The sequence below is a fragment of the Bombina bombina genome, chromosome 3 (assembly GCF_027579735.1).
Source record: "Bombina bombina isolate aBomBom1 chromosome 3, aBomBom1.pri, whole genome shotgun sequence".
In the NCBI taxonomy this organism is placed as follows: domain Eukaryota; kingdom Metazoa; phylum Chordata; class Amphibia; order Anura; family Bombinatoridae; genus Bombina; species Bombina bombina.
In genome coordinates this window covers 460,722,433-460,741,382 of record NC_069501.1, presented here as the reverse complement: position 1 = coordinate 460,741,382, position 18,950 = coordinate 460,722,433, and the positions used below count along the sequence as shown (strand labels likewise).

The window sequence follows — 18,950 nt, the reverse complement described above, 5'->3', positions numbered from 1 at the left end:
TGAACAGAATTCAGGTGTTGTAGGTTGGAATTAGTGCAGAAGATAATGGACCTTCAAAAACATATAAGAATTTCTACATTGGTCCTAATTTTACATAGGTTACGAAAACAAACAAATATTTTTCCCCATAATCTATTTAGGAGCATTACATTAAAGGGACATAATACCTATATGTAAAATCACTTTAGAGTTATACAACATAACTGTAAAAAGCTGACAAGAAAATATCACCTGAACATCTCTATGTAAAAAAGGAAGATATTTGACATCACGATTTCTTCAGTCAACTCCAAAAATGTTATTGTTGAAAAAGCTAGATAACGCCTTTACTACCCATTCTCTAGCTTTGCACAACCAACATTGTTATATGAATATACTTTATAACCTATAAACCTCTACATTTCTGCCTGTTTCTAAGCTACTACAGACAGCCTCTTATCACATGCTTTATATTAGCTTTTCACAAGAAGAGATGTGAGCTATATAGATAGCATTGTGCTCTCTCCCGTGGAGTTGTGGTTGACACTGCACTAATTGACTAAAATGAAAGTCAATAGATAATAAATAAATAGCCATGTGATCAGGAGGCCGTCAAAAGAGGCTCAGATACAAGGTAATCCCAGAGGTAAAAAGTATATTAATATAACCGTGTTGGTTGTGCAAAATGGGGAATGGGGAATAAGGGGATTATCTATCTTTTTAAACAATAACATTTTTGGAGTTGACTGTCAGTTTAAATATACAGATAAAAATCAAAACTTCAGTTTATTTAGTTCTGTTATTGGAAGACAGAATTTGAAGTCAATTATAAGGTTAAATATTGTGAAGAACTAATGCTTTCATGACAACATATGACATCATAAGTGAGGTAACCAATCATATCACAGACCCTTATCAGGTACTGAGCATGTTATTACATATATCACAATATACTTTCCATGCCCACACTGTTTTATATATTATTTAAATACAAAACAAAAACATTCCTTTAAATTGTACATCACACATACTGCCAAGATGATACTGTTAGCCTTATTTTAACTTGTAACTATTTCCCGTTAAGGTTACATACTCAATTTATTCTAAAACACAGTTTTGAATGCACTCAGCACCATTAATCTTAAAGTGAGCAGATTAATCCCTTCCATGTGCTGGAGGGATTATAGTAAAAATCTACCACGAGATGAGCCCGTTATTTTTTTTTGCTCTGCTACTGTCCCAGCAATTCTCTTTTATTCTGTGTCTCTTTGGCACTTAACCCCCACCTGCCTGCGTGCTGTTGCTTTCCCTGGCTCTGTAACCCAAGCTGGCTTTGCATTCTGAGCTATGCAGTTTTTTTTGCCACTTGCCTCTGCAAGGCTTGCACTGTGTTTAAATAAAAGAATATTTTATAGATTCACATCATATGCTGCTCTGTTTATGATGTTATTATTTTTTAAAAAGGTAATGCCACTAGTGCAGCAGTGATGGCAAACGTTGGCGCTCCAGATGTTTCTGAGCATCATTAAAAAAATGTAGTTCTGAAACATCTGGAGTGCCAAGCTAGTTCGCCATCACTGCACTAGTAGATCGATTTTTTTATTTTTATTTTAAGAGACATTCTAATGCCCTAATTTGTTTGGCTATGTCGTTTTTACATTACTGGCCCTAACTTACTATGTGCTAAAGCCCCACAACTGGGTTAAATAAGTCAGTAAAGTCACAACTACTAGCCACAAGCATTGTAGCTCTTGAGCAGAACCCTGCTTGTGAGTCAGACAGGGGCAGCAATTATATTTTGCTGCCAATCACTGGCAGTTTCCGCCTTGTGCCCCCTGACCAGGACATTGCCTATGTGTTTAACTTCTGTTGCGGGTTTTAAAGGGACATGAAACCCAATTTAGTTTTCTTTCAAGATTCAGATAGAATATACAATTTTAAACAACTTTCCAATTTTCTTCTATTATCAAATCTGCTTTCTACCAATGATATAATTTGCTGAAGGAGCAGCAATGCATTACTGAGACTGAGCTAGCTGAACACATCTAGCAAGCCAATCACAAGAGACAAATGTGTGCATGCACCAATCACTTGCTAACTCCCACTAGTGTAGGATATTTACATATTTTTTTTTACAACAATGGATACCAAAAGAACAAAGTACATTTGAAAATATAATTTAATTTAGAAGTGTCTTAAAATAATGTACGCTATCTAAATCATGCAATTTTGACTTTCCTATCCCTTTAAACACATAGAGGTTGATCATTATCCCTTGTTGTCTGCAGATTCCGGAATGCTGGCCAATATTGGGCTAGATTACGAGTGGAGTGCAATTTTGCGTTTGCATTTGATCGTTAAATACGCTAGTTGCACTTGGCGGTTTGCTCTCCTGTTAGAAGCTAAAAGTAAAAAGTTTGTGCACAAGCGCTCGCATACTTGTGGTAAAAGATAGACTACGCGAGGTCGCAAAGGCATAATCGCATTCAACTCTAGGCCGATTTATCAAGGGCCAAATGGCTCCTGAAGCCCCTGTTTCCGTGCGAGCCTTCAGGGGGCGGCATTGCAGGGAATCTGCAAATATATATGCTATATATAAATATATATATATATATATATATATATATGCACTCCAATGCACTTATATATATATATATGTCTATATATGTGTAAATATGTGTTTATATGTGTATATATTTATCTGTAAATACCTATATACGCATATAAATACATAAATACATATGTACACACATATAAATATATATATCTAGGTACATACATACATACAGATACATATTTAGACATGTGTATGTATGTATCTCTATTTTAAAGCCATTTGTATGCCTTTTTTGTTTTTTTAACCCGATACCTCCGATCTTCGAGCCCCTATAACTTTTTATTGCATTTTTAAAAAAATATTTTTTATCAGACAGTGTTAATATACTGTACAATTTATTTTTGATGTGTTTAGTGCAAATTGTTTTGTTGTTCTGCTTCACAGTTAACCAGAGCTCTGAAGTGGCGGTAATCATTCTAGCGTAAATCGCGTTTGTGCTTGCGCGTTTGCATTTACTTTCAATTAGTAATGCGAGCGGTATTTAAAATGCCCGCAGACGGGTGCAAAAACCTGATATCGCTCTCACGCAACGCGCGCCACTCATAATCTAGCTCATCATCAGTGTGTTTTTCCAGTGATCACAATCATAAAATGACTCTTCCATTAATACCCCTCAAGCACTAAATAGTTATCTCCTGAAAATCACAAAAAAACAATAATTGCATTGTTAATCTCAATGTATTGTATTGAAAAATCAAGATTTATATGGTGGACAATAGTGCATAGTGTATGCTAATAGCAATTAACTTGTTGTACTCGAAAACTAAAGAGATGTGTGTGTATGTATCTCTAAAGGATTTGAACAGGAGCATTATGGGTACAATAGGTTACTGATATTTTTTATTAGTGTAAATAATGGAAAAAGTGCTGTTGGGAAACAATGAAATTGGCGGATTGTGATTGCGGCAACATAGAACAACTCCTCAACAGCCAGTAATATGGCGATAATTATCAAATAATAGTAAACTAGGGCCAGAAATTAAAAAAAATAACGTTGCAGAAAAATGCTATATGTATTTTTGCATTAGAATGTCCCTTTAAGTTGAACAATTATCTCAGCCTCTGCAAAATGAAGTCCATTGGGGAAAACAGTAGTCTTCACACAGACAGAAATAGATATGTTGTATTATTACATCATAGGCCATAATTTACAGTCCATCTTCATGAGGATAATAAGGTTTGCTGGGCCAGACTTGGATCACAAGCTTATGCATAGACAATTTATAACACTGGCATGGATTGGAAAGAGCATGACATAGTTCTCTTGGCATTCTTTATTGAAGAGTAATTCAAGGTAAGCTCAGGAGTGTGCACATGTCTTTAGCCATCTGGCAGCAGTGTTTGCAACATTGTTATGTTATACATAGAATGCTAAAGACAAGTGAACTCTCCTAATCTCCTATTAGCCTATCTAGATTTACTATTCATTGAGAACAAAGCAAATTTGACAAAATAAATAAATTAAAAAGGTATTTAAAATTGCATATTCTGTCTAAATCATGAATGTTTAGTTTTCACTTTCCTGACACATTAAAGACCAGATTTGATCACTTATCACTACAGTAGAGACCACAATCGTGTTGCTTATTGTCCCACTATAATTACAGATATATTTTTGTACTTGGCCTATCTGATTCTTGTGATCACCTTTCTGGATGCAGTTATAGATCCTGTAAAGGAAGGAACATCCGTATCTGCTGTAGTGCACACTGACTTCAGTCTAAATCTATCAAACTTTTAAGCTTTAGTTGTTTATAAAAAAATGAATGTTATTGCTGAGCTGCAGTACAGGGGTATATTTATCATAGTGCGAGCGGACATGATACGATGTAGCGTATCATGTCCGCTGCACATCGATAAATGCCGACAGCATACGCTGTCGGCATTTATCATTGCACCAGCAGTTCTGCTAATCGGCGGCTAGCAGGGAGTGTCAATCAACCTGATCGTATTCGATCGGGTTGGACAGGCTCACGCGGAAACATGCGGAGCTTGATAGATCGGCCCCATACTTAGTCTTCTGTTCTTACTAATAATCAAATAATTAACTAACTCTTTACTCCCTAGATCTGTAAGGGGTCTCCTGGGTGTGTGTATGAACATGATACTAAAAACAGATGATGAATATGTTTCAGCCAGACAATATATATATATATATATATATATATATATATATATATATATATATATATATATATATAAATTCAACTTATTCATAACAAATCAATGGTCTTCTTTATTTTAGAACCATAACAACCTTTTAATATTGCTTTTAGCAAAATCAATTTTTTATTTTTTTAAATCAGCATTTGGTTGCGATCAGGTCCTGGATTAACCAAAGTGTGAGTTCTCCTTCTAGTCTAGTGGAAGAAATTCCTTAAATGAATTATATTAGTGTCTGTTGACTAAAGTGTGCATAATCTAGCCATAATTTACTGTGTAAGCTTTATAATATTATACAAAGAGGACTCCTATTTGTTTTAGGTTTATCTTGCTACAAAGTTAAATGTCCAGTATCATTATTCTAAACCAGTGATGGTTTACCTTGGCACCCCCTAGATGTTTTGAAAATACATTTCCCATGATGCTTAGGCCATCTAGTTGAGCACCATGGGAAATGTAGTTTCAAAACAGCAGGAGTGTCAAGGGTAGCCATCACTGTTCTAAAGTGACATTATTAAATATTTAATGACATCCATGATCCTATGACAACATTTTTGGTTTGTGTACATGAAGAAGGTGATTCTAAAGGAGAGTTTGCAGAAGATCAATATGCCTAAACCTCATTTCTACCATATATATTGACGTCCTCCGTCTGGATATGTTTAAATACTGCATTAACCCATTGCAGTCCACTGAGATACTGGATTACACTGGAGCACATCAGTTGCATCTTTGCACTGCAGGCAATCTCATCAGCAACATGGTCCTCTTATTAGTAAACAAATCCTCTCCTAACTGTGCAACATTTTTTTCCCCAGCTCGAGGTGTGGCAGAGAGAATCCCAAGCTTCTTGCTACCCACAGGTACCTCTACCAGCAAGCTTGTTCTACGTGATGAAGATCTGCTTCTGGAGTGTATCGCCTCGGGGGTGTGAGTATGGCACACTAGCTACCCTCAAATCTCTGATTGCTGCCCTGTCACTAATATTTAAAGGGATACTAAACCCATATTTCGTCTTTTATGATTCAGGTAGAACCTGCAATTTTAAGCAATTTCCTTATTTACTCCAATTATCAATTTTCTTAATTCTCTTGGTATCTTTATATGAAAAAGCAAGAATGAAATCTTAGGAGCCGGCCCATTTTTGGTTCAGCACCCTATATAGCGCTTGCTGATTGGTGACTACATTTAGCCACCAATCAGCGAAGAAATAGTGATAAAAGGAGTAAATTAGACAGTTGCTTAAAATTGCATGTTTAACCTGAATCATGAAAGAAAAAAATTGGGTTTAGTATCTCTTCAACATATCCAAAACTTCTTATTCTTTTTTTTAACCAGGTGTATTTGGTAGATTTAGTTGCTAATTATTAAAATGTTTTATGTATACATATTTTATGTATGTAGTTTATAGTATTCTGTGACTACAGACTACATGATAATACTTTTTCAACAGCACATGCTAACTCCTACGTATACCTAAATATCAGAAGAGAGAGAGTGCTGTTCTCTCTCTTCTGATATTCCTACGTATACCTAAATATTATGTTACTGTAGATACCTTGAGCAAGTTTACCATGCAATTACATGGTATTTGTTCAGTTTACCAGAGGCCATATATAATAAATATATAAGGGAGCTGGGCTAAGGATTGTTCATTTGAAGGTAGGGGAAAGAAAGAGATACCATAGAATGATGGCAGAGAATGAGAAAAGTAAAAGAAAGTTGGACACCACAGCAACCTTTACTTGGTTGAGCAGCCATATTTTTAATTTTCAGCTTTTATTTGTTGAGATAATGGGGCCTATCTATTCGGAGCTTGATGCCCCGTGTTTCTGGTGAGCCTTCAGGCTCACCAGAAACAGCAGTTATGAAGCAGCGGTCACAAAGACTCTGCTCTGAGCAGGCGGACAGACATCGCTGGAAATCAACCCGATCGAGTACGATCGGGTTGATTGACACCTCCCTGCTGGCGGCCCATTGGCCGCGAGTCTGCAGGGGGTGGCGTTGCACCAGCAGCTCTTGTGAGCTTCTGGTGCAATGCTGAATACTGCGAATTGGCTATCAGATAAGGCTGTAGTGCTTGGCATAGCAAAGAAAAACTGCAAGTACTGTATATATGTAACTTCAGAATATTATATTGGCAGAGAATATATGAAGCCGTTTTTGGCTTTGGACTTTTAGGGAGGGATTGGAAAGGATAAATATGGTTAGAAAGGATCGCTATTATCTGTGTTATAGAGATCGAAAGTGTAAATAGTTTACAGGTGAAAGTTTTTTTTACTTTTTAAATTAGCAGTATTATTATTGCTTCTGCATCGGTATTTTCATGTAACGGATGCTGCCTCACAAGCCCTGCACACGGGTGGACAGGCTAAATGGGGGCCATTAAATTGGAATTATTGTCCTAGTTGAGGTATGCATGTATTATAAGTGTGAAAACAAGGAATTTGTTTATGTGTTTATGCTGGCATATTTATCATACAGTGTCACAGTTTATAAGGTTATTAAACACCTGTTTTGTGTTAAAAGTGGGCGTGTCTCACACTCCCTAGATACGTCAAAATAGAAATACTGTGGTATGCAAGTGCTACAAATCAAATAGTTGGTTCACACAATTTGCAGCATTTTGAAAACCTAGTTTACAGATGTTGCTTTTTGGCCTCTCGGGGAGCTTGGTACAAAGCACAATTTTTAGACAAAAGAGAGATGTGGTCCCTTAAGAGTAAATATTTTTATCCCATACAAGTGTCTCAGCCATCAGTGGCAATCAGTATTTGCTTCTTGTGATTCTTTTCAGACCAGCTCCAGACATAAGGTGGTTTAAGAAGGGAGGAGATCTCCCACTCAGGAAATTACGGTTTGAAAACTTCAACAAAACCCTGCGTGTTGAGAAAGTGTCTGAGGAGGACTCAGGGGAGTATTTCTGCCAGGCTTCTAACAAAATGGGCAGCATCAGACATACCATCTCTGTCCGAGTCAAGGGTAAGGATTCATAAGGGGCACTACATTAAAGGGATATGAAACAAACCCAAACATTTTGTGATTCAGGCAGAACATACAATTCTACAGAATTTTCCAATTTACTTCTATTATCAAATTTGCTCCGTTCCCATGATATTCTTTGTTGAATAGATACCTAGGTAGGTGTCTAGAGCACTAGATGGCAGGAAATAATGCTGCCATCTAGTGCTCTTGCAAATGGATAACATTCTTGCAAAACTGCTGCCACATAGTGCTCTAGTCACACTCCTGAGTTTATGTCCCTGCTTTTCAATAAAAATTACCAAGAGAACAAAGACAAATTGATAATAGAAGTACATTAGAAAGAATTGCTGCTCTGAATCACAAAAGACAATTTTTAAGTTTCATATCACTTTAATTCTTTTCTGTATTTTCAAATCTCTGCTATATTTTCTTTCATCTGACTGAATGCACTCCAGCTTGCCTCAGAACTGATGCTCTACACATTTATTTACTTACATAACTACACTTTAGAACACTCTCCCTCTAAAGATTCATTGACTCACCTTGAAATGCTTAAAGGGGCAGTTTATTGCATTATAACATTTTGGGGTTGATTTCAGTCATTCCAAAAAAAATTCAATATAAAAAGCACAATTGACACACCACAACTAGTGATCACAATCTTCCCAAGTCAAACACAGAAGAGATGGAGCAGAAGCGGTGCCGCCAGGATATTTCTGAGTGACGGGAAATGTATTGGATCTCCATGCTCCTGTATAAGTAATCGCGGACGTGCACTGTATGACTTTTTGTTCTACTGCAAACACAGAAGAGTTTGATAACTCCAATGATACTTAGGGGCAGATTTAATAAGCAGCGGACACTGCTTAATCAGGATGATTGACACGCCCTGCTAGCAGCCAATTGGCCGCAAATGTGCAGGGGGCGACATTGCACAAACATTTCTTGTAAAAAATGCTTTTGCAATTTTAAATGCAGACAGCATATGCTGTCAGCATTTAGCGATGCAGAGCGGACATGATTCGCTATAGCGATTAATGTCCACCCAGTATTTCAAAAATTTACCCATAGTTTCCATTTCCCTGCAACATCTCTGATAATAGCTGTCGATCACAAAAAAGCAAACTAAGGGCCAGATTACTAGTGGTGCGCTAACAGTTACGTATGAGCGATAAAGGGTTTATTGCAGGTGTTTGTGCACGTCGGATGCAGCACTGGTATTACAAGTTGAAAGTAAACGCGAACGCTTGAACTCAATTGAAGTAAACGTGCGTCGGGATAATGCAATCTCAGAGCTCCAGTTAACTGTTTTGCAAAATAAAGAAGTCTCACAAAACACATAAAAAATGCATTACAAAGTACAGTTATACTCATAATAACACAATCTAATAAAAATTATTTAAAAAAATATTGCACAAAAAAGTTATAAGGGCTCAAAGATCTGAGGTCTTTACATACATATATACACATATAAAACATAAATACATATGTACTGTATATATATATATATACTGTATATATATATACTGTATATATATATATATATATATATATATATATATATATATATATACTGTGTATATATATATATATATATATATATCTATATATATCTATCTATATATATATATACTGTGTATATATATATATATATATATATATATATATATATGTGTATATATATATATATATATATATATATATATATATATATATATATGTATATGCAACTGCATTGGAGCCCTTTGCAGTAAAGTAGATGAAAAGATGAAAAAAGCATATTTATGCAATATTCATATTTAATAAAGTGTTATACTGTGCATTTACTGTAAATATTTCACATTCCAGTGTTCTATTTATTTTTAAATAGATATTCCTATATATATTGGTATGTATCTTTACCTATGAATAATCATCTAGATATATATGTATAGAATATATATTGTACCAAAATACCATCAGATGTAGAAATATGTATTTATGAATAAATAGAACATATTCTTCTATGTGAAGAACACTAGAATGTGAGATATTCATATTTTCATGTCAGGTTAGCGTACTTGAGAATATGCAATCGGGTTTGCGCATAAGTAAGGTGTTAAGTTTTTTTTCTCGCACTTTTTTAACTCTATTGACTTGACCCAGGGTGGAATATCTAAACGCGGTTGCGATATTCTATCTTCGGCTTTTTGCGCACGTCAGGTTAGCATATGAACGAAAACTTTTTACTTTCAGCTTGTAATATGAGCGCTACCCGACGTACAGAAAAAGCTTACTTCTAGCGGAATTAGCGCATGAGCAGGAGTGTTAAATCTGGCCCCAAATGGGTTATTAGGGTTAATGGAGTCATGTGTGCATTTATTTATTTATAAACTATTTTACCAGGAAGGATACATTGAGATTTCTCTCATTTTCAAGTATGTCCTGGGACCACAAAACATTGCATTGATACAATAGGGTACAATAAAATACAAAAACAATAATAATAATACACAATATATGCAAACATTTAACATAGAGCAGGTACAAAATATTTAATCAACCATGACAGGTGCATTCTGTTCTGAGATATATATAGAGGGATCTCTTAAAGGATTTTAGGCTTGGGGAAGTTTTTAAAGTGTGAGGGAGGTCATTCCATAACTGTGGCGCTCTGTAGGAAAAGGAGGATCGAGCTGCTTTCCTTTTGTATTGAGGCAAGCTAAATAATGTGCAGTTATTGGATCGGAGGTTATAGGAGGTGGGGATAGCAGGGGAGAGCATTCTGCTCAGGTAGGGTGGGAGCTTCCCAGAAAGGCTCTTAAAGACAAGGCAGGAAAGATGGAGGGTGCGTCTGGATTCCAGCGACAGCCAGTTTAGTTCTTTTAGCATGTCACAATGGTGGGTCCTGTAGTTACATTGTAGCACAAAGCGGCAGAATGAGTTATACAATGTATTTAGTTTATTAAGGTGAGTTTGCGGAGCAGGTGCATATACTATGTCCCCATAATCCAAGATAGGTATCAGCATTTTCTGTACAATCTTTTCCTTTACAGTAGGGCTGAGGCAGGATTTGTTTCTGTACAGGGCACCTAGTTTTTGATAAAGTTTAGAGGCAAGTTTTTCTATGTGGAGTCCAAAAGATAGATTGGGGTCTAACAACATACCTAAGTATTTAAAAGAGTGGACTGCGGTCAGCGTGCAATTGGATTTTGTTTTGATGCGAAGATGGGAATTTTGTAATTTTTGTAATTTAGGTCCCGTTCCAAAGATCATTGTGACAGTTTTGTCAGTGTTTAGGAAGAGTTTGTTTTTCGAGATCCACGTTTCTACCTCTGTGAACTGGTCTTGGAGCACTGCTTCAAGCTGCGGCAGATCAGATTTGTTTGCATAGATTACCGTGTCGTCTGTGTACATGTGTACAGTTGAGGATTTGCAGACATTAGGCAGATCATTTATAAATAATGTGAATAGTAGGGGGCCGAGAATGGAACCTTGGGGAACACCACACATGACTGGGAGAGGGAGGGAGTCACTGTTAGAAGCAGAGACATATTGTGATCGATCCGATACATATGATTTAAACCAGGTTAACGGGCGATCCGCAATACCAGAGTTTTTTAGTTTGAGAAGTAGTATGTCATGGTCCACTGTGTCAAAAGCCTTAGCAAAATCAAGGAAAATAGCTCCAGTTAGGTCTCCTTGTTCCATGCCAGTTTGGATGTCGTCGCAAACTTTTAGGAGGGCAGTTGTAGTGGAGTGATTCGGTCTAAAACCTGATTGATCAGGGGTCAGATAGTTAGTAAGTTGATAATACTCGCATAATTGCGTATGGACGCATTTTTCTAAGATTTTTGACAATACTGGGAGTAATGATATAGGGCGATAGTTAGAAACCAAGGTTAACTCCCCACTTTTATGAATAGGCACTACTCTTGCAGTTTTCCAGAGTTTGGGTATGTATCCAGACACCAAGGATTTGTTAATTAGGGTTGTGACAGGCTTAGCAATTGCCGGCACACTGAGCTTCAACAGCATTGCTGGGATTTGATCAGGTCCTGACTGGTTTTTCATTTTTAGATTATTGAGGTGTTTCTTAATGACATTCAGGGGTACAGGTCTAAAATTGAACTTCTCTATATTGGGTCTTTGCTGTTTGAGAGGGGCCTGATCCGCATTTGTAGCTTCAGGATGCGTGCCATTTATTAGTTTGTCAATCAGGGTGGTGGAGCATCCGACAAAATAATTGTTAAAGGCATTTGCTACTTCTAAGGGGAGTTGCAGGTTTTGGTTATCCACATTGACAGTGGAGGGTTGGGAGTGGATTGGTGGATTTTGTAAGTTATTTATGAGTTTCCAAAACTTTCTTGGGTTAGATATATTATTGTGCAGATTTTCACAGAAATATTGTGCCTTAGCCAATTTTGTTTGTTTAGTACATATATTTCGCCATTGTCTATATACACAGTGATCATTCACAGAGCCAGTATGCTTGAACTTTGACCACAATGAATCCCGAAATTGGTACATTTGAATGAGGTCAGCTGTGATCCAATTCAAGTGTGCTCCTTTTACTCTCACCTTACGCAGCGGTGCATGTAAATTCCAAACTTGTAGGAGTTCAGATTGAAAGAATTCAACTGCAGAGTCTAGATCTTGGATTAGGTTTAATCTGTGCCAGGGGAGGTTCTTGATGTCATTTAGAAATGATTGAAGATTACATTTTTTGAAGGACCTGGTGATTTTAACCTTGGGAGAGGATTTAGTAGCCTTTATTTTGCGCACACAGTACACTAAGCAGTGGTCACTGAAATTGTTAGGGAGAACACCTGCCTCCTGGATTCGGTCAGGAGAAGTGGAGAGAATCCAGTCGAGCAGGGTATGATTATGGCTTTTGATGTTTATGCGAGTTGGGTAGGAGATTAATTGCGTTAGCTGCAAAGATTTAAATAGTGCATGACAACTGTTATTTTTTGGATTCAGCCAATCGATGTTAAAATCTCCAAAAAACAAAATTTCACTTTTTGGGTTTTGAGTTATGGATTCACTAAGGAGCTGTGCTATGTCCGAAATGGAATGCACAGGGGAGCTAGGTGGGCGGTAGATTCCTGCAACAATGATTGATTTACTGCACGGGATCTCAATTTTGCCAGAAAGGAAATCAAAGGTGGCAGGAGAGCTAGATTTTTGTATGGGGGTGAACTTTGTGGAGTTGTCAACATAAATTGCAATGCCGCCTCCTCTCTTTGCTCTGTCAATTCTATGGCATGAATACCCATGTATTGCAATGGCAGAGTCAGGTATTTTTGCAGTTAGCCATGATTCAGAGATCACAATGATTTTTGGCTTGTATTGTAAACACCAAGCTTGCAGTGCATCGATTTTTGGAAGTAAGCTGCATATATTACAGTGCACAAAGGAGAGGCCTTTTTTAGCTGGAAGGCTAGGAATGGAATTTGCTGGAGGACCAGGGTTAGACTCTACATCATTTGCAAGGGCAAGTAGCATAAGGAATAGGAATTTGGACATAGTTTTTGTTTGGCTATATAGTGAATGGCATACTTTATAATTTTGTGAGGTGGGGATAGGAGGGCTATTTTTTATAACTCTCCACCAGCACTTAGCAGATAAGTTACAGCAACAGAGCAGGCCATGGTGTATGATAATTTGTTTTCCAGTTTGAGGTTGGTGCTTATGGCGGTAATGAAGTGAACAAAATTGGAGTGAGAAAAGGGTTGTCACAAATATCAGTATGGTCATATTTTGATACATGTTAGTGCTATGAGGTGTGTAGATGAAAATAAAACAAAAATAGTACAATATAACAAAGAAATATATATATATGTATATGTATGTGTATACGTATATGTATACGCTGCATTAACTGGAGCTGTGTATTTTTACGTTACATTTATAACGTATTCAGAATCTTTCTTTGCTGTAATTTACTCTTCAACAAAAAGGACCATCACTGTTGTTGGCATGGGCAGTGCCATCTTTCATGCACAGATAGGTGGTCGATGCCTGTTCTCGATCGATCTATGGCCTTTGAGAATTTATCAGATGCCTTTGGCTTTTCAATTCAATTTGTCCATTTTGGTATCAATATTTAGTTTATAACTTGCAGCTGGGTTTATTGTGATCACCAAAATCAATATCCATGCATCATATGGGTGACTTTTTTTTTAATATCCAATACAATATTCTTCGAGTAAGAAAATTGTGTTATTGTTCGGATTGTGATTGCTCTGATAGTCAAAAAGCTGTATCGGGAGCTGAAAAACAGCGAAGAAATACAATCAACAAGATTGGTATCTACTTTATTTTTATATAAATTCACTTTTCTTATTATGCTTTTAATCCATTTCTAAGGTGATCACCCACATGCAATGTATCATCACTTCAGATAAGGATATTGCTGGTAAGCCAACTAGAAGCAGAATATGCAAGTATCCTCCAATCACTGGTCTTATCCTAATCTGGTGCAGCACAAGGGGCTTGACAGAGGCAAACGTTAAATGCAAAGGGAGAGGATAACTCATTGAATAATAAAAAGCTTTCATGAAATTAGTAAACCAAAATGTTCCTTTATGCTCACAGAAATATTAGCTCACCAGACTACACTCCATCATATTTATCCTGCACAGAATTATTTGCTACATTAGCTGTACTCTAGCACATTCATTTATGTGTACAATTATTTGTTCACGTATCTGCAATCAACCATACTCATATATTTGCACAATTATTTGCCACATTAAAGCACATTCCCAGTTTGCACACTTATTTGCTAAACTAACTGTTCCCCAGTGTATTCATGCTTTGCACAAATGTTTAATAAACTAGGTGGAATCTCACACAGGTTTTACACGCTAAACCAGTTACATTGCAGTACACTCAAACTTTGATCAATTATTTGCTGAGTTAGCTGCACTCTATAGCGCTCTCATGTGCAGCACTTCAACAGTTATTTACTTAACTGGGCTACAACACACTAATGCGTATCACAATTATTTGCTAAGCTAGCTGCACTTCAGAGTACTCAGTCATCACATTATTATTTGCTAAGCGATCTGCACTTCATCATACTCACATGTTGTCATTATTATTTGCTAAGCTAACTGCAAAAAAAATATTGGCTAGGGTAGCTACACTTCAGAATACTTACATGTAAAATTATTATTATTTAAATTGGGTACACTTCAAAATTATTTTATTCAATATTTGTTGTATACGCTACAGAAAAAATGCACCCTAGCATACATAGGCTTTACATATTTTTGTTTTGTCTGCAATATTTTAGTACACTGTTTGTTCACCTAACTGCACTGCATAACACTTGGCTCCATAGATTTTACTTGTCTAGCTGCACTTAATAGACTCAAAAACAGAAAACAAGTTATTTGTTGCCTTAACTGTCAGTCTTGTAACCTCTCTGCTTAGCGGCACCATATTGGCTGGATGAGCCCAAGAACCTGATACTTGCACCTGGCGAGGATGGGCGATTGGTGTGTCGCGCCAATGGCAGCCCAAAACCTAATATCCAGTGGCTAATGAACGGTGAAGCCATTACAGGTAATGCATATGGCATGGGTATTACAAAAGTAGATGCTCTTGCAGGATAAAAAAAGTAAAGGCTACTAATTCTTATCTGCACAAATATGTTATATTATTTTTATATTGTTATATGGTGTTTGGTCCTAGTTTAGGTTATCCTTGTTTGAATAAAATAGGCTGTTTGTAGAGATTAGCTTTTGACAAGTCTGTTTTCTTTCTTTTATTTTGTCACTAACATTGAAAATGACTTTGTAAAATATTGTGTAACGTTCTCAGAAAAGAAAATGTTCTACTGTGTAAGATCACCTTATTATTGCACTGTTGTTTGCATATAACAATGTTAAACCCCTGTTAAACTCAGCTCCTGAAGAGCAATTCACTACTGGGAGCTAGCTGAACACATCTTGTAAGCCGATGACATGAGGCAAATTTGTGTAACTACCAATTACGTTAGCTCCCAGTTTAGCATTGCTGCTCCCATGCTTTTCAACAAAGGATACCAAGAGAAGCACATTTTAAAAGGCAGGTAAATTAAAAGGTCTATGAAAATTGCATGCTCCATCTGAATCATAGAAGTTTAATTTTGACTTTAAAGTCACTTGAATTAATGGAATAAGTGATGTTTCACAAGAAAACTGCACAACATTTATTACAGCAAGTAAGTGTATGTGCTCATGTTTTTAATGTTAATATTAAGGAACATTCTACCATTATTTATTAGTATTCAAATACATATGTTTAGGTTGTTCTGAAAGGTAAAAAGAGAAATAAAAATAAAAGTTCATTAAACTCATTAAAAATTAAAAGGACACTTTTACAAAGATTTATGGTTGTTGCTAAAATAAACCTGCATTGATTATCTGAGCTTCTGCTGACTCTGTTTTTCCTGAAATGATAATGACAGCAGTCTCCAAGAATCTTTTAAAAGTCTGCACCATGAACTGTTCAATCACATCAAGGTTTTGTTGATGAGTTACATAGTGCCATCTTGTGGTGAAAATATAAAACTGACACTTCAGACAGGGCTATTTTGATAGGCTGTATGTAGTAAGGGAGCTGTCCAAGGTACCAAAGAAGTGACAAACAATAAAATTATAATAGGACTTTTTATTAAAATGTTACATTTGTTTCTTTTAAAATAAGGAATTTTAAAATATGGTACAATACTTTTTTGGTTTGTAAACATTTGTACCACCAAATAATGCTGCAGGAGTGTCTCCCTGTCAACCAGTGAGCATTAAAGGAACAGTCTAGGCCAAAATAAACTTTCATGATTCAGATAGAGCATGTCATTTTAAACAATTTTCCAATTTACTTTTATCACCAATTTTGCTTTGTTTTTTTGGTATTCTTAGTTGAAAGCTTAACCTAGGAGGTCCATATGCTAATTTCTTAGACCTTGAAGCCCACCTCTTTCAGATTGCATTTTAACAGTTTTTCACCACTAGAGGGTGTTAGTTCACGTATTTCATATAGATAACACTGTGCTCGTGCACAAGAAGTTATCTGTGAGCAAGCACTGATTGGCTAGACTGCAAGTCTGTCAAAAGAACTAAAAAAAGGGGCAGTTTGCAGAGGCTTAGATACAAGATAATCACAGAGGTAAAAAGTATATTATTATAACTGTGTTGGTTATGCAAAACTGGGAAATGGGTAATAAAGGGATTATCTATCTTTTAAAACAATAAAAATTCTGGTGTAGACTGTCCCTTTAATATAGAAATTCAATAGTGGCAGACAATAATATAGCAAATATCTCTTAATATTATTGCTTCAATTCAATATAATTATTGCATTTCATACCATGGTTTAAACATAAATTATATGTTTTCAACAAAAACATACCCCCCCCACATGATGAAGGGCTATGTGTTCTATGAGGGTTAAACCTCTGTATTAGTTACGTTACTGCCATAAAGAGGTTAAACTGCTTATCTATGTTTTAAATACATGAATAAGCTATCCCACTGTTCTATGTGCTACTTGCACAGTCATGGATATATTATTGTTGTTAGTCATCTTGTGACAAATTGTGGTGTTGGGGTTTGGGAAGGGGCTATTGAATATATACATGAGCTAAAACCACTAGCAATGCCCCTGCTACTTCCTAAGCTTTATCCAATGGATATACCATGGCAGGCATTACATTTTTTTAAAAAAAATCCATCTGTATCTAATATTCTTATTGTTTAAACAGAATGTTTTTAACATTGACTTATCCATTAAAAGGGAGTGTCAGCAGATGTTAGAGATGGGAAAACTGGTATCCTTGTGTGTGTCTTATACTAATTGCAGCTAGTAGTTTGCTAAGAGAAAACAATGAAATAATTGATAGACACATTATTATAATTGTAGTATTTATCACAATTCAATAATTTCAATCATAAAGAATATAATTATTTACAGATGTCCCCCAGAGCTTCTCATATTATTAATTTACTGAAAGTTAAAAAAACAAACAAAAAAAACACATGACAACCTGCATGGTTGGACAACTATGTTTGGGATTAATCCTCTAACAACAAAAGTATTGGCTTATGTTTAAACCTAGAATGCTGACGAATGTTATATGTAAGAGACAAACATGTTTAAAGAGTCATCATAGTGAAACAATTACCTGCTCCCATTAATACGAGCATGTAATTTTATCACGATCAACTGTGAGTTTAATCCCTGCAAAGGGGTTAAACACATAGGTAAAGTATCACAGAGAACTGCTGGCCCCAAGTGTAAACTTCCACTGAGTAATCAGCAGCACTACTTTGACCCAGCTGTGTTACTAGTGCTGCTGAGTGACTCAGCTGCAGTTTATGCTTGGGAGCAGTGGTTTTCTGTGGCTCCTGAGCAGTACTTTAATGATGTGTTTAATTCATTTGCAGGGGGTTAAACACATAGATTTGCAGGGTCAATAGTGATAAAATTATTTGTAATAATGAATGAAAGCATGTATTTTTTTCACTATAATAGCTTTTTACAAGACTGAATTTGTACACATATTTTGAATGAATGGCAGCAGTTTCAGAATGAGATAAAATAATAATTAATGGGACATCATAATAATAATAATAACATTATATTTAGTGACCTTGAATTAAAACATAAGAACTGTTAGATAATTACTGGTTTACAAAGAAAGCCCCCCCAGATACCATTAGATATCTTTATGCCCATAGTGAGCATTATCTGATATAAATCAAAAACATCCCTTATAGCCAGTTCCAGTGGCTGTGAATATATTGTTTAAAATTGCTGAATGTGATCATGAGTCATGACTAATGTAAAAATAAATGTTATCTTGTAAATATGGTAAAATACATGTACAGATATATATTAGATAGGGATACAATATTACATTTATAAAAAAATGAAATAGGGATTTTTTATATCAGTTAATGGTATAATCACTTATCACAGTTAAAGGGCCATAATACCCAAATGTTTAAACACTTGAAAGTGATGCAGCATAGCTGTAAAAAGCCAATTAGAAAATATCACCTGAACATCTCTATGTAAAAAAGAAAGATATTTTACCTCAAAAGTTCCTCAGTAGCCACCTCCCATTGTAAAGGATTTCTAAGCAGCATTTTAGTGTGTTTGTCCTGGGACATCTGAAGGGACTAGCATCGTGCACTCTCATATTATTTCACCAATCAGGTAAAGGAAGCTTACT

At 36.0% G+C, this 18,950-nt stretch overlaps 1 protein-coding gene across 1 annotated transcript in view; it reads left to right on the top strand.

Moving 5' to 3' along the window:
- NFASC (neurofascin) overlaps positions 1-18,950 on the top strand; it is a 278,247-nt gene that overhangs the window by 181,652 nt on the left and 77,645 nt on the right. The window contains exons 8-10 of the mRNA XM_053706693.1: positions 5,578-5,689; positions 7,557-7,741; positions 15,167-15,298. Coding sequence (XP_053562668.1) covers positions 5,578-5,689; positions 7,557-7,741; positions 15,167-15,298 — 429 coding nt within the window. The remainder of the gene's footprint in view (positions 1-5,577; positions 5,690-7,556; positions 7,742-15,166; positions 15,299-18,950) is intronic.